The sequence below is a fragment of the Elaeis guineensis genome, chromosome 5 (assembly GCF_000442705.2).
Source record: "Elaeis guineensis isolate ETL-2024a chromosome 5, EG11, whole genome shotgun sequence".
NCBI lineage: Eukaryota > Viridiplantae > Streptophyta > Magnoliopsida > Arecales > Arecaceae > Elaeis > Elaeis guineensis.
The window spans coordinates 130,159,833-130,180,794 of NC_025997.2; the positions used below are offsets into that span (position 1 = coordinate 130,159,833).

At 40.2% G+C, this 20,962-nt stretch overlaps 1 protein-coding gene and 1 pseudogene across 3 annotated transcripts; both read right to left on the reverse strand.

Moving 5' to 3' along the window:
* Positions 1 to 4,833: 4,833 nt before the first annotated feature.
* Positions 4,834 to 10,935, reverse strand: LOC105045649 (protein IWS1 homolog 1-like; annotated as a pseudogene).
* Positions 10,936 to 13,899: 2,964 nt separating this feature from the next.
* LOC105045648 (uncharacterized) lies at positions 13,900 to 20,384 on the reverse strand. 3 transcript variants are annotated; one of them, XM_029264853.2, is made up of 14 exons: positions 19,904 to 20,384; positions 19,066 to 19,701; positions 18,854 to 18,917; positions 18,362 to 18,781; positions 17,398 to 17,522; positions 17,195 to 17,303; positions 16,933 to 17,078; positions 16,781 to 16,854; positions 16,561 to 16,624; positions 16,292 to 16,463; positions 16,154 to 16,214; positions 14,967 to 16,045; positions 14,664 to 14,876; positions 13,900 to 14,433 (listed from the first exon to the last, which is right to left on the reverse strand). In XM_029264853.2, the coding sequence occupies exons 2-14, from the start codon at positions 19,656 to 19,658 to the stop codon at positions 14,182 to 14,184; spliced, it is 3,372 nt and encodes a 1,123-aa protein (XP_029120686.1). In that variant the 5' UTR covers positions 19,659 to 19,701; positions 19,904 to 20,384; the 3' UTR covers positions 13,900 to 14,181. The 3 variants fall into 3 exon arrangements, with proteins under 3 accessions (XP_029120686.1, XP_073114689.1, XP_073114690.1); XM_073258588.1 differs by having other exon boundaries at positions 19,066 to 19,634; positions 19,904 to 20,381; XM_073258589.1 differs by lacking the exon at positions 19,904 to 20,384 and having other exon boundaries at positions 19,062 to 19,349.
* Between the last annotated feature and the right edge of the window lie 578 nt (positions 20,385 to 20,962).

Genomic DNA, 20,962 nt, shown 5'->3' on the forward strand with positions numbered 1-20,962 from the left:
ATGCATTTGACTCCCCCTCCCCCCCAAACAAAAAAAAGAAAGTTATGTATGTGCACATAAAACTTCGAAATTTAACAGATGGTTAAAAGAAAAATAAAATTCTAGGACCCCTCCTAATGATGGTATAGTTAGGGTTGCAACTTCAACCTACAAATACAATACTTGACTTAGACCCAATTCTCATCTGGACCTGACCCCAACTAGATAATGAATAGGAATCAAAATCCGAAACTTTAGGGTTGGGTTTGCATTTGAGATTTTTATATTAGCTTCAATCTAAAAATGCATAAATTACTTGATTTTTTGCGTAAAATATAGTATACAAATATATAAACACATACACATATTCACTCATAAACACATACATGGATATAATATTAGCTTTATTTACAATATTCTTCAATTGAAAATTTAAAAAGTAATGACATAGAACATACTAGCTTTTATACTTGTGCATATCTTTTCAACTTTTACTGCATTATCGTTATATAGTTAACCATGAAATACTTGTTGCTCATGATCTACTTTTTGGAGCATATGTTGGGTGTTTATAAATTTATTGTTTAATTTAAGTAGCTCTTCGAGATAATAATATTGGATACCAGATTGGTGCCCGGGCCCAACTTGATCCTTCAATGCATCCATCGGGTATGGAATAAAAATTAGAGCCGCTACCTAAACAAGTACAGATTGGGATTAGTAAGACTTGGACCCTGCCTGATAGCATACCTAGGTACAGTCAAATAGCGAAAAATTTCTTTTCTAATTAGATGTGTGCCTCTTATTAATGGCCATGCACTTTTAGGTGGTTAAGACAGTTGGATGCTTGGTATTGACTAATATTGCTGAATGGGAGCTTTTGGGCAGGTAGATTCAGAGCATTATAAAAAAAAATTTCTGCATACAGTTGAAAAAAGACTGTCTGATCCAAGGGATGTGAAAGTTGTTCACTTATAGAACTCGGCCACGTACCAATTTTCTTTTGAAGACAAGATGCCATGCCTGCAGTTGAGCTATTTTCTTCGCAGCACTCGCCTGCAAGGTTGTTCAACTGCCCAACAACCGTAGAAACAACAGGACGATGATCACATTTTTTGTAAAAAAGATAGTCGTTTCAGGTTCACCAATAACCTAAGTCTGACTTCGTTTAAAATAAAACTTCTGGTGGCCATTTTTTTTTTTTCCTTGTTGTTTCAAGCTTGCAGACGACCTGCAGAAGGTACGGTTAGTGACTGAAAAATTTCTCACGAGTTCTTTTAATTGGTTTTTAATTTTCCCCTTGGATCTCTCCGAGTATTTTTAGAGAAGTTAAATTATGGATGTCCACAAGGTTGCCCTGAGCCTTCAGAAAGGACTAGAAAGTTTTGAATGCATGGAAGAGTCTGGGGGCTGAAAGAGCAACTGAAAACCTCCAGACTGTCCTTTGCTTCCAATGAAAACTGATTCAATCCTTCATAGGTGTCAGTCCTTCTCTCCCTGCTGTTTCAAGGCACGAATGACTTTGAGCACAAGTAAATATTATAAAGAAGGTAGAGCAAGCTTGACTCCAAGCTAGGGAATGTATGGGCCAAAGGCCTCGGGAAGGTCTTATTAAACAACGGTGATACAGCAGTTCCAACAGCCATTATAATTTTCCTGCATGCTATAAATAAATTATACCAATCGTTATACAATGAAAATTTATTATCATGGATCAGGGCTAGACATTGGCATGATATTATATAGTGCCATACCTGACATCAGAAGGTTAACATACCAGGAGCACAACCGGGGTGGCAGGATTTTGTGCTTCCCAGGGGTAAGAACTGGTGATTGAGTCCATCCCATTACGTAGGAACGGCGGTGAAATGCCATATCCAACTTATTTCCATCCTTCGAAGGATAGCGAGGAGGTGTCATGACAAGAGAGAATGAGGAAGCTGAAGAGGCCATGGTTGCCCTCCTTATTGCACCATGCATAAACCAAACCAAGACGAAGATCGTATAATTGATCAATGCTGGACCTCTCATTCGCGTAGTTGTTGATATAACAGCTAAGGACCTCATTCCAAAAATTTAGCCAAAAAATATTATTTAAATTCTTTAACACTATATAGATATCCAAGATTGACTTAATGCTTTCTTGCCATTTAAATCATGACATTCTTGTCAGTCCAAGGGATGCAAATCCAATCATATCCAATCACAAATCATGATTAGCCCATGGTCAATTTCAAAAACGGCCATGTGCTATGAGCCAAATCTATTTTGATACCATGTATAGCAACTCAAGACCTTACCATGAAAGTATGACTTTGGCGAAAGCAAGTGCCACTCATTGAGTAATGTCATGAGTATGTCTTGAAGCTCAGTTTTCTATTTCATGCACCAGAGGGACTCGTATACAAGAAGGCTGGCCTTTGACTTGATGATGGCCTGATGTGTGCCAATGTTCTTCCATCTAAGAGCGGCATAGTGTGGTACACATGGCACCTATCGAGGAACTACATAAGGTACGTGGTGTTCATATTTGAGAAGAAGGTGATAGACGGGAAAGTGAGGATAGAGAAGGTGCTAAAAAGATTCAATGAGAAAGTAAAAATAATGAGAGAGAATGTTATAAGGATCGTACCAAGGTTGATTTATGCGAATTCGAGGACAAGATTGGAGGAGGTGTAGGATGCGTTTGACGTAACAGTGGAGGTTGGGATTGAAAAGATGGGGAAGATAAAAGGAAAGTTCAACTCCAACTTTTGTGGAAGATGAGCTTGGATCAGCACTGTATAGTCTCAAATAGCCTCCACATCATCCACCTGGGATATAGATGGTCATGACTCATCCCGAAAATATAGATAATTGCATAGGACATCATTTTTTCCTTCATGCTGTACTATTCTCTGAAAAATAGAATGTGTGCACCAGGGGAACTCATAGTTGCAAAAATATCTCGATTTCACATTTACCATTTAAATTCTGGCAGGCAGATTGTAAATGTGCATTGAAACCAACTGTCTTGATTGCTTAGCCAAAATGTCAGCATACTTTTTTCTTTTAATCTCCTTCTTGACAAAATATTTTGGATAAATTATGTTTCAAATCCTTAGACTAAGTCGGATTTTCTTAAATAATCTCTGAACTACAAAATCCTAAACTTTAATCTTTCAACTATCTGAACCGGTTTAATATTGCCTCAGGTATGATTTTGGTGGCTTTTTGTCATCGAAAATCTAACGTGGAAACATCCGATACTTATATGATACTTATGTAGTATTCAAATCTAAAGAAATATCGATGTGGGACTTATGTGGCATTATTTCTTCTTTTCCCATCATATTTTTTCTTTTTCTTCCTCCTCAAATCTCTCTTTTTGGAGGAAGGTGGGACCATGAACGAAAGGAGACTTGAAATGGAAAAAGAAAATGATGAAATCGATGCCGACTCAGCTAAAGGCATTGGGAGGAGACAATAGGAGATGAATGAAAAAGAAGAACCAAGTAAAGGAGTATATGGCTATGGAGGAAAGGAGATTTTTCTGTCTCTTTTCTTTCTTCATTAGAATTTTGGAGATGAGAAAAAAAAAAAAAAAAAAGGAGATGGGAGATGAGAGATTTAAAAAGAGATGGATAGAAAGAGTTTAATGAGATAGAATAGTGAGAAATGAATAAAAAATAATTATAAGGACAGAAAAGAATAGAGCCATGGAGGGAACGAGTTTCTTTCTCTTATTTTTCTATTGAGATTTTGAAGATAAAAAGATGAAAGACGGAAGATTTGGAGAAAAGATAAAAATTTGGAGAGACGAAATATTAGAGATTTTGATATTTGAAGAAGATATGATTAAAAATATTTAAAATCACGTCAACATCAGATTTTTAGTGAGAGAAAATCATCGATTGAAAAACTAAAATTTAAATTTTTATAATTTAAAAATTATTTAAAAAAAATGATTTAGTTCATAAATTAGAAACATAATTTATCTATAGATTTTTTTATTTGACCAATCCTCACCCACAACCCGGTACCCATGCCACCCTATCTAGCCAAAGGAACCAACGAAATTAATGAAGGATCGAGATGGAAGGTCCACGCTACCCTGCATCAAGCCCCTATCTCTTGCTTAGAGGGCAGGAGACAAATATCAACGAAACTGAGATTCGGTGGCTCAAAATGACACACGAAGAATAGCTGACCCAGAGCTTATGTCACCAAGACAAACCAACTACAAGCCATAAATTCGTTTTCCATAATGCATTTGAAACAATCCTCTAATGATACCTGTAACAAAATTTATCCTTCTGTCGCACATTGTAGAGTTTCACATATTAGTAAATTTAAAAACTTGCAAAATGCATTGACCATGATGACAAACAGCTACTGCATCTTTTTTTTTTTTCTTCTTTACATGACTACAAAAAATAAGTTTGACCGGCCTCAGGTTGAACTTCCATACTTGACCCTACCAAAAAGAAACCAGAACTACAGGGGCAGACAACAATTGTGGGGATATTTTCTGTCACAAACAAAGGGCAAATAAAAATATCTCTGCATTGTAACAAAGCTTCCCGTTATTTCAGGCACCCCCAATGCAATAAAGCAAACATAAAACGGGCCGCATTATATTTGAATCATCATGCTCATATTAGACAGGAATTGTCTGGAGTAGACCATTGCACATGATCACCAAACATTCTTTCTTGAAACAGTATAACCACAAGTACCCCCAAAAATGGAAAAAAAACAGTATAATCAAAGAGTGCCACACCTTCCACTGTCTTGCAAGGATTCCATGATCATAGGAAATTAAAAGAAAACTGCACCCACTCAACCAATCACATTCCAAGAGAACCTGATAACTAAACTCAAATCTGGATGGGTCGCAGAGTTCCTCTGTGCCATTCACTTTGTCCTGCATTACATATATAATCATTCCACCATACGACATCATACTCTAAAAAACCCTCACTGACTAAAATGAATTTTGCTTCATACAATCAAAGACAGCATGCTTCCTCCACTCTAAAATGCATTTAGAACTTGCTACAAGTGGAATGATATGCATGGTCTGATGATACATGGCTAAGAAAAAATCATACCACAGGCCACTAGATGCGATAAGAGATAATACACTGCCCTGCATAATTTGGCCAGACCTCACAACTGCACCATGTGCACTCTAATAACTGATGATATCAGCTGATAAAAGTAATTATAAACCAGTGGGAAAAAATGGGGAGGAAGCAGTGCATATCGCAGGAGATGAAGCAGGCTAAGATTGTAATAATGGCAACCTAAAAGTTTCCAAAATAGTAAAGCAAATATTGTGGTGGTGTCGGCGGCGTAAGTCACAATAACTTCTTGCCCATAATTAACCAGGAGTTGCTGATCACAAGTACTTGACCACGGCCCTCAACACAGACTTTTGACACCTGAAGCTGCCTCCTTTTTGGTGCTTTTAGCTGCTGCAACTTCTTATTCATCTGCATCACCAGCCAATCATGTCTGTATGAGAAATTGCTCTGAAACCAAGTTTTGGAAAGACTAGTACTTCCAGTGAGCATTTTCAAACTCAAAATTCAACATTCTATTTACTGATATTGATGAACATTCTAAGAAAAAAATCAACAGCATATATAGGTAGCTTGCAGATAGTTTTCGTTAAAGAGATTGATGCAAATCATAATGCATGAAACTTCCCAATATGAATGTTCTATTCATAACATTAAAAGGTTTAGCAAGTGGCCTTGATTCATGAAATAATGAAATGCACATGATTTCCTGGACCTTCTCTAATGAAAGGCAACCTATGTGGACTAAATGATTTTAATAATCAACAAAATCACAACCAATAACTACACAGGTCATGATTGCAATAATTGCACGAAACTGATAATGGATGTTATTATTAATTGGTTGTGGATGGAAACATCACAGAAGCCATAAGTCAACCATTGAGATCATTTGGATGGTCAGAAGATAACAGAAATCCTGCTCAAGAACGAAATGCCAATTTTAACACCATGCCAACTGGAGACCATGATAATGAAATTAAAAAGCATAAACTCATAAGAGAACCAGAGAAAGCACATATTAACACATCTAGAATGACACTTTTTTTTGAAAAAAACATAATAGGATAAGCTAACAGAACAGACATAAGATTTAATTTTAATAGCACCAGTTTTCAGTCTATAGGGTCCAAGACTTGATTGTCTACATCCAGCCAAAGAATGCACACACCACCAAAATTCTTCTTGATTCATTCCTCTTAACAACAGGTAGAAAAAATATGTTATGCTACCAGTCTCCAAGCCACGGATAACTCAAACAGAAAAGAATCTTCACACTAGATGTTTATTTCATGGTACTGAAAAATTATGAAGTAAAATAGATTGCAAAATACAGTATTCAGATTCTTTTAATTAGAATTGTGATATCTTGCCGAGAAGCTGAAGACTAATAAAATCAAAATGTCAATAGTGGTAGTATGGACCTTCAGCCGGGGCTGATTCTGTGCAGATTGTTTCACTCGTGCTCTGACTTCTTCTGGATCTACTTTAGATTGGGGACGCAGGACAAAATCCAAAGGCATTGCTTCTGGCCTAGAAGCATGTTGCCTAGAAGCAGCCTGCCCAGATTTTCGTCCTCTGCACCCAGATCGGATAATTGTTGTTGAGTTCAGATGAAAGCATGCCATACAGAATCACACATCATATGAACCCAAACGAACAAAATAGGGGAAGGGGTGGGGGATCTATAAGTTGGTGGAACATCTTACTGTGAAAATTCAGCCAAATCAAGATCATCATCCGGAGATTCCAACCCTGTGGCTTTATTCACTGGCCTTTAAGTTAGGATCCATAAGAAAGTTAGCCAAAATAAAATAAAATAATAATAATAATAATAATAATGCTGCAAAATAAAATACAATAATTACTAAAAAGTCACAAAAGGAAAAAAGTAACAATTACTTCTGAGAAGATGGCCTTCTGTAAGGAATTCTCTCATCATCAAAACTCCTCATATCCTCAAATCTAGTGCTCTATTAAATATGGGTCGACTCTGCACATTATTGTTTTAACAGAAAATGTAACAAGCTCATCACATAAAAACTTGACTAAATTGCATTCCACATATTCTGGAGAGTAGAAACTAAAGAGAAGGACAAAGAATAAAGTAGGAGTATGCTATGAAATAACAAATCCTGCAGCTAAAATTAGATCCACTTTGCATCTTCAACTAATTCATTACCCATTTATCGACCAATTCCTTAGCAAATTTTCTGTTTGATGTGGTCTCCTCATCAGATTTTGACAAAAACATAATGACCTGCACAAGAAAGGCATAAAAAATTCACCTTTTACTCGCATTAAAATTTAAAGTAATGCTGCTAGAATTTCATTCTAGTTTTGTAACCTTTCCAAGACCATTCTTCTTTAGTTGTTCTCTCCTATCAAATTGCTCTAAATCAATGGGAAACTGCATCGCAATAAAAGCACACGAGGACCATAAGCGTGTTTTCAACAAAAATCTCGTCAACCAGAGCTATCATAGAAGTACTGCATTTTGCAACCAGTCAACTGAAGCATGCCCAAAGCATGTTCTACCAGCAATTTAATAGAAGATAGCATGTCAGGAAAAGGCCATTCCACTTACATCAGCAAGTATTTTAAGTATAGCAGTTCGGATATTCATATTGGGCAAACTTCCATCAGGTAGGGGTTCAAGCCAATTTTTCAGAAGAGTTAACACTCCATGGTCTAAGAATTCTTGCTGAAGCTTCTTCCAGGGAAAAAAAAAAAGAAAGAAGAAATGAACAGATCATGAAGAAAGCCGTAGAAGCAAAAACTATAGCACTAATTCAATTTTCATGTTGCAAAAACAAGCTTTTTGATGGCGAAACAAATCTAATTCTTGACTAGGAAATCATCTTACTTAGAAAGGACCTCTACAAGCAGTGGCAACTTCTTCAGTTTGTTGACAGCCGGTTTATTTTACCTATTTAGCCCAGCATCTTCTTCAGCCGTAACTTCTAGCTCAGCCATAAGATGTTTGACTATCATAGCAAGTTCAGCAGGTGATTTCTCATTTTTCTTCTTTTTCTTACCCCCCTTGAAGAGTTTACTAATTTCGTCATCTTCTTCACCCACTTCAGCCTGCAATAACCCAACTACTAATTTCTTTACTAAAAGGATAGAAAAAGATTATGGGGTCTATATCTTAACAACTGCATGACTGAAGATAAATCCAACTTAAACTTGTAGCAATCTAATTAGATTGAGTTCCAAATTATGAGCACAGTTCACATGAAACACTGTTACCTCAATATATCTAAACATCATTGACCTTTTAATAAGACAAATAACAATATAATATAGATATGTTATACATAAAGTTATGCGACTCAAACCAGCTGACTAAACAACAAAACTGTTGAATATTAATAAAATCAGATGTCTAACCACTGAACAAAATAGAACACCAACCTGAGAAGCATCACCAGCAAAACCAGCCTCGTTATCACTGCCAAAACGATCAGCAGGATCAACACCACTATCATCAATAAAGTTATCATCATCCACCGTTCTCACTCCCTCTTGGTCATCCTAATTCATCATGGGAAAACCACAAATAAAGCATATGACAGCATTCCGTTCCTAATGTGATGGCATAGAACAGTTTTATAGTTTCATAAAAGATTTAAAAAAAAAAATGTAGTCCTAAGATCTACAATACTAAAATAATTAGAAACATGCTTACTCCAAGATACAACAAATTTAACTTACCCAAATTTAGTTGTTGTGAAATCATGCATATGAATAATTGATAAAGAATTCATTCTCACATTTCAAATATCAGACTGTTGAGAGACAAGGACTCCATTTTCTCCTCTTTTAAAAGTGTCTCTTCTCAATTAACCTTCTCCCCTTTCTTTTCTTGTTACTACAGAACATCCAAGCTCCAGAGTTATCAAGGTATAGGGATAATCTAAAATGCCACGAAGAACTTAATGGGCAAAATTAGCTTGAAAAGGAGAACATAAGATGTAAACAAGAACATTTGCAAAGCTGGAATTGTAACGCCTGGATGTTCTAGCTGACTCAGATGTTAAATATATTAGAGAAAGATTAGCACTTCTATGATGATGATGAGAAAAAGATCTTTTTCTCCCAAGGAATTTGGATGGTTGGACCAAAAAGAGATTCAAGCACAATTTTAAACAAATATTCAATAAATGATTTTGCTAATAGGGTCTGAAGCAAAAAATAATTGCAAAGTTAGAGGGTGGCTTGGGATTCAGAAGTTTGAGAAGGACAAAATTAAAGAGGCAACCTTGAAGATGGATAAAAGTGAGCCTAATGGTTCCCAAGGATTTGTCCTAATCTTGAAATGCATTTATCGGACTATTTTACAGCAGATTCATCAAAAGTTCTCTGGTCAATTTATGAAAGTAATGCCTTGATTAAGGGCTCTAATGCAAGCTTTACTGCTCTCATCTCAAACAAGAGAGCCAGGAACAACAGGAGCTCGAAATATATCTGCTTATTCAATGAATTATCAACTGAAGATCTTACTTTGATGATTAAGAGATTTATCAGCATACTGTTTTCATCATATCAAAGAGTATTTATTAACGGTATTTACCCTCATTCCAACTAGACAGTGCATGAATGCATCAATGTCAAACCTTAAGCAAAGTGCATAGGAACATAACTTACGACAGTCTTCAGAGGTATTTTATAAGGAAAGAGACGTACTACTACACATAAAACCGAAAAAATATATCTAAGAAAAAGAACAGCGACTAATTAAAAGTAGGCATGCCTAAAAATTTGGAAAAACTTCAGCAATCAACTTAATCCCCGGCAGAGAATCAGGAAACTCCTACATTTCCCCGCAGTTGCTGGCTAAAGAATTAAGAAAGAATAGAGAAAATAAGAACACAAATTTCATTGGAAAAAGACAATTATCCAGACCTCGGAATCGGCCCCTGCTATGGTGTCCCACAACTCCTTCATCTCTGGATCACCAGCTTGATCGTTCGACCCGCCGCGGTAACCCTTCGATCCCGACTTGAACCCCTTCCCCGCCGACTGCTCGACCTTGGAAGAAGAGGATTTCCTTCTTCTCCATCCCACCGCTACCACCCTTCCCCTGCTTCACGGACGGGGCTTTCTTCCTCTTCTTTTCCAACGGCTCCTCTTCCCAGTCCTCCAAACCTGCTGCCGCAGGGCTCCATTCCCGATCCGGCGAGCTCTCCATGGCGCTCTTCTTCACCAGCCTCTGCCGCGGCTTGCCGTCCTTGCCCTCCGCTGCGGAGTCCAGCACCGGCGTCGGAGATCGCTCCCGGCGCCAGTCGCCATCGTCGTCATCATCGATCGGATCCATCGGCTCCAGCGAGGCCTCCCGGTCGGACGGGATGTCAGGATCCATCAAAGGCTCTCCGTCTTCATCCATATAACTGGTATGGATCAAATCAAGACCCTACAATCAGCAGAAGAAGAAAAAAACAAAAGCGAGCGGAGACAAAAAGGGAATGAGAGGAGATAGGGTTTCGATCAGAACGTACGGATCGTTTTCGTAGCCCATGGCGGCGAGGAGATTGGGATCTTAGAGCAGAGATGAAACCCTAGACGAAGAGGAAACGTTTAGAAATCGAGAGAGAGAATGGTGTTGATCAAGAACGGGCTTCCAAAATTCGGGTCTCGCAGCGAGAGGAGGACGTAGATGAGCTATTCCCTCGCCCTTCCGGATTCACGAGGGAAACGAGCAACATACCCGACTATATATAACGTTCGCACCAGGCCAGCCGACTTCGATGAGTGGGAGGACCTCGCTGGAGGATTTCCTCGCCCTTGGACATGCAGGGAAACCGAAATATATGCCCGACGATTAGGGATGGAAATAGGTCAGACGATTTGTCAGACGATCTGATCTGCTGTTCATTTGATTTAATTTGATTTATTTATTTAAATAAATTAAATATAAATTTTTAAAAAGATCTGTTTAGATAAATACATCAGATCTAAAATCTGATCCGAAAATCTGTAAGGATCTGTTTAAATTATATATATATAACAAAAATTATTATTTTATAAATATATATAATTAATTAATTATTATTTTTATCCATCAATATTTAATTATCTTAGTTCTTTCGAAAATTAAGAAAACGAAAAAAAATTTTTAAATAGACTTTCAAGTTAGATCAGATTTTTTTTATTTTGCAAAATAGATCAGGTCGAGTCTCATTTTAAGTCTGAATCAGTCCAACAGATTAAGCTCAGATTAGTATTTTACAATACAGGCCTGATCTGTTTAAGCCAAAGTCTGATCTGATCTGACTTATTTTCATCCCTACCGACGATATATAAAATCCACGAAAAGCTCATCGACTGTACGTAATTCCTGCGATTCCTCTCCCCCTAATCGAAGAAATGATTGGAGACTTGACAAAGATAAATTCATTTTTTTTAATAATTTTGCTGAATTTTAATTCAGATTTTTGGCATAAAAAAATGTGCAACAGCCAGAAGCTGGAGTACTTCAATCAAGTTAATGCAGAGACCTACAAAGCAACGTAAATCATCTTTGCTTCATACATGGTTTTGGAAATGGGATCGAAATTTAAGAGAAAATGTGGTACACCTGGTTTTTTCTTTTAGCAATGTTTTGATATTAAAAGTGAGATTGCAAGCAATTTTGAACAATTAGGACCTTCCGAAAAGCAATTGGGAGCATTAGCATGTCAAGCTTGTTTTCAAGTGCAGGCTTTTGTGATCACGTATGGAACTTCCAGCAAGACGTTCCTGGATCGATTTCAATCCCAAAAATTGTGACTCCGAGTTTAGGCTGTTAACTAAATCACCTCCTAGCCTCATGCAAATATATGGAGTTACCAGTTGTATATCAGGCTTCGCTGCACATAACAAACTGCGGACAATGTCATGTTATTCCTAAATTTGATCAGGCTAAGAATATCTATTTCTTAGATAAATGATGACTTTTGTTCTCCAGATGGTCACACATTAGTTAACCAACATCACGTAGAAAAACAAAGAATACGGTGAAGATGCCATTACCGAGGTGCAAATCATAGATATCTCCTACATCGAGAGAGATAAACTGATTGAGCTAAGACTAGGTGGCACCCTTCACTCCATAGCATAGACAATTAGAAGGTTAGATACAAATTAACTCTGCCCATGACATGTTAGAGCCCATCTACTTTCTTCCAAAAGATATTGAAAGTTGTTGTGCTCCAATTTTCTTCAAAGAAAAGTGTTACATTCCTACTTGTTCATAAAAAACATAATATGTTCAGATAGTATATGGGGCGCTGTAAGACTACATTCCATAGTACAATGTGTTGCATGAAACATCTAGAAATAAATCTAATATATCTCCAAGGAATCTTTTCAAGGTGCATGACTTGATGTCAATTTGTTCTCTAATATTAGTTAAAAACTACTGTAAGAAAAATCATATAAACTAATAATTTTAAAATATATGTACACACAAACATAAGAGAAAACAAGAAGGAAGAAGAACAAGAGAGTATTCATGTCTATAATAATGCTCAACAATGTTTACACATCATGTGATCATAAATGACATGAAAGGATCAACAAGCACTACATCCACACTAAAAGCTTTGCAAACTATTTTATGGATCCATCTTGCCCTAAGTAAACAAAATGATATCCTAGCAAAACCTAATGGACCCTTTCTTCTTCTTCTTTCTTTATTATTATTATTTTTTGATTATTCATAAGGCTGATGAAAGTGCAACCATTCGCTAAGATTTAATAAAACTGTCATAATGAAGAAAAATTTATAGATTAAACTCCATGCACCAACCAGCCAAGTGATGTGTACTCTAAAACTGCATAAAGAACTTAATAGAAGAATATCCTTTTAAAATTCTGATCGACTAGTAGTCTAGTACTATCTATCAAATCATATAATTATAGTTCTTATTTTACATTGGCCCAATTTGATAATTTTGATAATACCGTAGAGCTTTTATCTATAAAGTCATGAAATTGTAACTGTAAGTCCTAATAATAAAGTCATAAAGTCAATAAAAAAAAAAAAAATCTATAGAGTCATAGTTTCCAAGTAAAAATTGAGTAATTTTATCATTGCGACAAGACCAACCCTCATATTACATTACATTACATTACATTATATTATCATATTACATCATATTACTATATTACATTACATTACATGGTGAAGAATTAGCATGGGCATTTTCATCTTTGGAGCATTTTCATTAAAACAGAATGAGCTTCCCATGTTTTCTCAAGTACAACCTAATTTCCAAAAGCTCCAGATTGGAGCTTTTATTTAATAGACATTTTTAGCTTTTGAAGGAAAGTAGAAATATGTTTAAAAGTTTTACAAAATATCTCAAAATCATTTTTGTTTGGAACAACATTAATTGAAAGGAAAAGAAAGAAATCCAATATATTGACCACTAAGAGTCAAGTTCCTGAAACCTCGCACTAGATATGCCCTGCAGTGCTAAGAAGGCAAATTGGTGCATGCAATACTTTGATTTTTGTTGGTACAAATACATGGTAGAATCATACATTCATTTCCCTTATATAATTTTAGCTTTTCTTACCTGGATATCAAAGATGGTACTAAAGTGGTCTCCATTGTCACCTCTGAGTTCTCCAAACCATAGTCAAAAGGCTGAGGACAATCCATCCGTCCATGTATGAAGAAGTATCGGTATCTTCAAACACATCCTCCGGATCAAAATAGCCAATGATCATATATCACTGATGCCCATGTAAGCATGTCATAGTTCACAATGATTTCAAGACGTGCAGTTTCAAGCTAATTCCTTTATACCAGGGAGGTTTATTCTGCCCTAGAATGCCGAGAAAGACCCCAACCAAACGAACCATGTTGTCATAGATCCACACCTAGGAATTAGTGATCATTGATTTTGAGATCAATACTGCCAGGCTGAATCATGGCCCAACTGAAAATACTAAACCGTGCAGATAACAATACTGAATCACTTGTTTGAGTAACATTTAAAGCCTAATAGGCCTAAGATAATGCAAGAAACATGAAATGAAAGACTTCGGAAGCGAGGCCAAAATTGGAGGACTTCGTCCCCCTCCACAAGCTTACCAGAAGCTACCATTTCATGTGGCAAAATTGGGTAGAAATAAAATGACCTCTCTACCCGTCGACAAACGCTATTCTCTCCACGGCATGGCCACAAGCAGCACACGTTTTCAGCACCCTCTTTAGGTCTGGTACACACTGGCGGCACGCAATACGATGCGCGCATGGTAAGCAGATAACTGTTGCCTTGTCACCTTGGCAAGCAAATTTGAATTGGCACGTGGAGACTCCAGCAGTTGGCCTTGCTCCGAGGCTTGAGGAAGTTGGCACCAAGCTGTGGTGGGGAGATGGACTTCCACCCATTCTCTGCAGGTCGAGCAACTCACCAGGCAGTCCATGTTAGACCAGCACACACGAGGTTACGCACATTACCTACTTAGCTTAGAAGCACTTCTGAGCACATCTCTAAGTTTGGGACACAAACTCAGTAGTCTAGGATATTTGGGTCCTCATGGCGAAGTTCAAGAATTGGTCTAAACTCGAAGGATTTCTGGCTGAAATCTCAATTAAGCAAGAGGAAATCTCTGCCTACTTACCAGAGAAGGGTAATCTGTGTCTGATGGCGGATGCTTGCATAGGTTGATGCCAGGATGGACGCAAGGCTCGAACCCACGCACAACAGCATTGCAAATCACACATGTTCTAGGGGCACGCGTCGCCATGCAAGTTTCACACGCCTTGTGAAGGCAGGGTATAAGAGCCAAGGAGCCTTCCCGGGATTGGCAGACAATACAGTAACCGCGTTCAAGCTGCGTAAACATCGGTAAATCTACATGGTTGCCAGCAAAACTAGCCTAACGACAAAGCTAAGAGGTTCTTTTAGGAAGAGGTATCCTCACCAAACCATGGTCCCACTGTCTCTGGAAGTAAGTAACGGAGGGTGTGTCACTGCTACCGGGGAGCAAATTTGGTAACTGAATTGGTGGTATCCAGCCACTTGTTCCTCCATGTCCAGCTGACCTCCGAATCATATACTCCATATTGGATAAGCGAGTGTATCCAGGCCTTAGGAATCCCGGATCAAAAAGGTCCCTCCCAGAAAGGTTAGCACCTCTCTCATCAGAGCCCATACTGTCAATACAATCCTTCTCCAATGGCTGGCTTTCAGTGAGCCAAGATGCAATCTCACCGAGTTCAGAGATGGAAGGGGAATTTGGGAGCTCATCTGAGTTCAGTGGCGGATGAACTTCAGGGGACACCCGTATATCTCCGACTGGGAGGGGCTGCTGGTGCCGGGATGGAGGTGAGAGCAGCTCGTGGCGAGGCTGAGAGAGTGATGGGAGGAGAACCATGTGAGTCGCAGGGCCAGCGCCTACAGGCACCACCCTCATCCTGCAAATACCTGGGAGAGCACGCATGAAGTCGCTGAGCTTCAGGAAGCCAAGTGAGGCATGGTCGAGCTCCATCCCACAAGTTGCCCTAAAGTCCCCCTTCAGGGAGGATAGAGGATACCATTCTCCTTCCCCTAGACGCTTACATGCCTCCTTGAGAAAAACTGGTAGCCACTTCCTGAACTTTGACAACCATGGAGGAAGGTTTTGTACAGACAGTTGGCCATCTGGCTTTGGCATCTGTTCATCAGCTGCAACAGTTTTTGGAGTACTATATAGTTGCCCCTCTGCCCACGATGCTGACTTTGTATTCCTCGTATCATGGTCCTGAAGGAGCTGCGGTTGCAAAGAAGGGGTTTTGGAAGACTCTTTTGGTATGGTTGCTTTAGCAACAGCACCTTTGATCTCAACCTTCTTGCCAAAGATGGTAACAAAGTGGGTTTCTAATGCAGCTGCCACTGTCGCCTCTTCTTTGAAGGTGACGAAACCAAATCCTCTGGACTGCACATGGTCACCTGCTTGCATGCCAATGACCACAGCCTCTTCTACAGGTCCGAATTCCGCAGCAAAGAATTCCTTGAGATAGTCTGTTTCCATAAGAAATGTAAACAAATAAAGTTCACTGAATATGACCATCTCATCTCAAATTTAAGTCTATTGACAAGGGGAAGAAGAAAGAAGGCGGATGAGCCCACCTGAGTCAACAGAGGGCGGGAGACCCCCTATGAAAACCTTCCGACGGAAGTCCTTCGGTAGCTGGTTGGAAAAAATAAAACGAGCGGGAATGACTCGGGCAATCATGCAATGATTTGTCTACCAGGCTGTTAGCTTACCTTGGTTACACACTTGAAGGCAGCCTGCTTGAGTTCGAGCGAGCAGCCCATGACTCCTTTAAGCTCACCCTCCCCATGGGCATAGTAGCATCTGGCACCTCTAACACACCCACCTTGAGATTCAAAGTACCGGCAAACCCCTGTTTTCGGCTGAGAGTGACTGGAGTTTGGTCTGCCACACCATGAGAGTCTCAGACACCAAGATTTCTAAGATAAAAGACGACAGTAGTTAAGATATCCTATTTTAAATTTCCAAACTAAAATGTTACCTTTCGGTGGCTGCAGCTTCATCCTTAACTTCTTCGTACGCCTCTTCATTTATCACAAATTCATCTGGAGAAAGAACATCTTTTTTTCATGAGGCAGAAAGGTTTCCATGCTCCAACAATAAAAGAAAAGAGGGGGTGGGGAAATTGATGTCAAACATTCCCATTGTGGTTATCTTCCATTGGGTCTTCTTGTTCTAAAAAGTAAAAATTGAAGGCTTACCGAATCCTCGACTCGTGGGGCTTAGAATGAAGCGCATGTCTTGTGACTTCGCCATGTCTATAGGTCTTTGCCTTCTGAGAAAAAGGCAAAGGTATGTTAGCAGATATTAACCTGAAAGAGCAGATTCCAAGTTCATATGAAAAGCAGTAAACCGGAGATTAAAGGCCTGGCTGTTGGCTCCAAAACGCAGGAGGAGCTGTGCGCAATCAATGAACCCGTTTTTCACAGCAAAAAATAGTGGTGTTTCTTTCGTCTCAGAGGCAAGATCTACGCATTCTGGAGCGTGAAGCAGCAGTATCTTGTAGACGAAACAAACATAGTAAGGTCAAAAAAAGATGTCTACAAAGAAAAGAAAAAAAAAAACAAAATGAAACAGAGAGAGGTAACCGAAATGACAAAGGTAGAGAGGAGTACCTGGAGCGCCTGGTAATTGCCCTTCGCAGCGGCAACATGAACTGGTGTCAGTCCTAATTTGTTCCGGTGTGATACTCTAGCACCGTGCTTCAGCAGGAGCCATACAATCCTGGGACACGGTAAGCACTGGCATCAGCTATCAAAGAGTTAAAAACATAATCAATTGTATGTCATTATCGATCAACAAGCAGCAGATAGCTGACCTTGGATCCTGCGAACTAAAACCACCTCTGAGGCACCAGTGAAGCGAGGAATTCCCGTCGAGATCAGTTTCATTCACGTCTGGATTCTCCTTGAGCAGCAGCTTGATAACGGTCTCATCTCCGACCTGCGATAGAAACGGGAAGGGCTATCAGCCATTTTCTGCAGCGACTAGAAAGATCGAGTTGTTAAGCGGATCCATACGAGCCCGTACAGGCGGATCAAGATTAAGCACTTCCTAACAAGATCAACGGAAACTGTAAAAGATTTCATTCCGCGCAAAATCAAGCTCTGCGCCCGAAGTCTAGTGAGAACGATCAAAGAAAGTCTATTGGACGACAGTCGCGAATTAAAGGAACCACCAAAGGCTCACCTCCTCTTTGTACAAAAATAAAATAAAATAAAACAAAAATAAAAGTTTGCCTCCACTAGACCTGGTCCATCTAATTATTTTCTCGCCGTTTGGGCCCTGACGGAAGGCCAACGTTACCGTAACAACTCATGAACCAAATCTCTACGAGAACCTGTGGGGTGACCTGAACCGTGACCCGTGCTAAAAAGGACAAGGGATCGCAGCCTCCGGATGAGAAATTATTGCATGCAGCAGGTGCAAGTGAATCAGAGTAAATTCTGGAGCATACGTACAGTAGAGAACGTGTAATCGAAAATCCGTGAAATACAAGAGATAGCGTTGCGTGTTATCCATTGTGGGATTTGCACGGTCCAATTGCATCTGATGCATGCAATACGGAGGTCCTCCGAATATACCATACGGACATGTAAGTTTATGTTTTTTTTATTTTTTTGATAAAAAAATTATGCCTCTTTATTTGGAAAAATTATTGCATGCATCAGCTTTTTTTTTTTTTGGGTGAATTATATGGGACCACCTTGCTAAGTAACGTGAAACTCTGATCCAGAACAAACAAACATAAAAAAATCTAAAGCGGGTGCGCCACGTAATACCTGACACGCACGAAGCAGTGGCGCCACGGCATTTTCATCGTCTGAACTGCCGCGGGGAACGGCGCCGAACACGTGAAGAAGCTCGATCTCCCGGAGCAAAGCCTTTCGCTTCTCGCGACAGCTCTGAGTGGACTCCCAGCCATCCGCGAGCCGGTTCCCACCGAGTCGGCTCCCCGAACTAGCCGCTTTCGTCCTCGTCCCCAGCGTTAAAGCCTCTCCTAGTACCGAATCGTAGACCGTCCTAGAGCTCTTCCTGCTAAAGCCACCTTCCCCGCGTACCGTCACCGGAGCAGTAAATTTATCCGCGGCCACAAGAAGCAGCACCGCCAGCGCCGTGACTCGTCCCGCCATGGCATTCGCATCCGCTATTTCAGCAACTCCCCTAGTTCTCTCAACCAGCAACCTAATGGCACTGAAATCCTGCAATGGAACTCGTTAGAGCAAAAAATTCCTCAAATAAGATTTAAGAACTCCTTATTCGTTAAAGCAAACCCTTTCTCTCAAAAGAGTCAGCAGCTCTTCGATTGAATCGCTCGGTGACCAATCGACCTGCATCCTAAGGGAATGAAGAGCAGAGATGCGCAAAAGAGAAATCGATTACAAGAGATGGAGGAAAGAAATCAGAAAAATGCCTGGAATTCCTGGGACCTACTTAGTTCTTGAAAAAGATAACGGAAACGAAAGGATACGAGATACCGACCTACCTTTTGCTGGACAAGGCGATCTCGAGGGCGAGACAGGAGCTCCCGTCCCTCGATCTGAGATCCGTCCTCGCGTTCTTTCGGAGGAGCAGCTCAATGCACTTGGCAGAGTGCATCTCCGCCGCGTTCTGGAGCGGAGTCCGGCCGAATCCATCCATTTCGTTGATACGGACCACCACTCCGGTGTCCCCTTCGATCAGGACTCGAGCGCATTCCACGGAGTCGAGCTTGCAAGCCAGATGAAGGAGTCTGGCAGCATAGCTAGGATTCAGGGTTTCTTCATCTCTGGCGTTGTCGGCGTTCAGATCGGCTTTAGCCAAGGGCTTCTCGCAGATGGTCTTGGCCAGAGAGACGAGCTCAACACCATCGTCATTCCAGATGGCCTCGGCGAGACCCCTTTCAGCGGTGCTCATCTCATCGGTTTCCTCGTCCTCCATCTCTCGAAGCTCGTCTTCGTCGAAGAGGAAACCGCGAGTTTCGCCTCTGGTGTAGGTGAAAGGAGGCAGGTCCTTAGACGGATTGACGGCATCCGTCTCGTTTAGACCCTTCTCCTTTAGCTTGATGTGGACGATCTGTGGAGTAAGACAGAGACTCATTTTTAACACCGAGAACTCCCATCCATCCCAAGGCAACAGGGATCTGGAATAAGGTGTTCTTAGATATCTATTTCTGAAGGAAAGATTGGTAATGAAGAACGAATCGAGTTAGGAGACCTTAGATTTCTACAAAACTCTCAAAGAAATGCCAAGAAAAAGAACATGACGAGAGGGATAAATCGACATCGAAAACAAATATCAAGAAACTATCATGATCGGCCTTGGAATAGGGGAGATCGCCATACCTCTTCCATCGAAGAAACCCTAAGTCCGAGCAGAACCTCTCACGATTTCAACGCCGATGGCTCTCCGATCGGAGATCAAGCGATCCAAGGGGAGAAGAACAAGCTCTAAAATCTCGGGATCTGAGCTTCTTGCATGGGGAAAAACCGGAAAGGAAAACGAGCTTGTTGGGAGAAGGGACTGACGCCCCCAGAAACAGGGGAGAGTGGGCCGGGGAACGGAGGAGGACCATAGTTAGAACCAGGCGCCCGCCCCTCCCATTTATAGAGCGCGGATTTGAATCGTGTCGGAGGCTTCGCTGGCAAGCAACCTCCGTCCGAGATTGATCAGCCGTGTCGTACGACACTTCTTTCTAGCTAACGTGTTGATTTTTCATTGGTTAATTTTTGTGGGACCTCCGAGATTAAGTTCCCATCTGGTCGATAAAGCGTCATTGACAGCGTTGTCAGGGGACCAGGTTTCGGACCTTCCGAGGTGGCGACAATACCTGAGCCACGACTCTTGGTTACGTTTTAGAAGAAGAGAGGACCTCATACACGCCCAACCTGCAGTGAATGAGTTGAGTGCAGGAACTTTGAATTCCCCTTCAGTCCAAGATCAGCTTCTCAATACACACTTGAACAGTTTTTCATGCATCACTTGAATAAGCGTATGCAACACCCCTTTGGTTAGTTAATATGAGAGACTATGACATGATTGACCCTTCAGGCTAGAGCTTAGCAAACTTTTACCCCTTAAGTGTCCCTTTATGGAATCTTATATGGAAGACAGTTTCTATAATTTTAGATTTACTTAGAATCATGGTTAACGTGCTAATAGAGGGGCCATGGATTGCTTTTTGGTAAAGAATTGGATTGTTAATATGTAGGCCCTCAACTTGATTAGCTGGAGGGATAATTTTCAACCATCCGGTGGAAGCTTTCGAGGTGGCCCCAGTTTGGATCAGGTTCCAGTAGCTTCCAATAAAGTACTGGAAACCCCTTTACCAAAAAAAAAAAAAAGTACTGGAAACCCGAGCTTTTCCATCCCAATGTTTGCGGCTATGGTGGGTAAGCCTGCAA

Excerpts from the sequence above, each read along its gene's own strand:
- LOC105045648 (XM_029264853.2), bottom strand. The coding sequence starts at position 19,658 with ATGAGTCTCTGTCTTACTCCACAGATCGTCCACATCAAGCTAAAGGAG. Across the intron at positions 17,304-17,397 it reads TTTAGTTCGCAGGATCCAAG|GATTGTATGGCTCCTGCTGA; the intron begins GTCAGCTATCTG and ends ACCGTGTCCCAG. Across the intron at positions 17,079-17,194 it reads GCAATTACCAGGCGCTCCAG|ATACTGCTGCTTCACGCTCC; the intron begins GTACTCCTCTCT and ends TTCGTCTACAAG.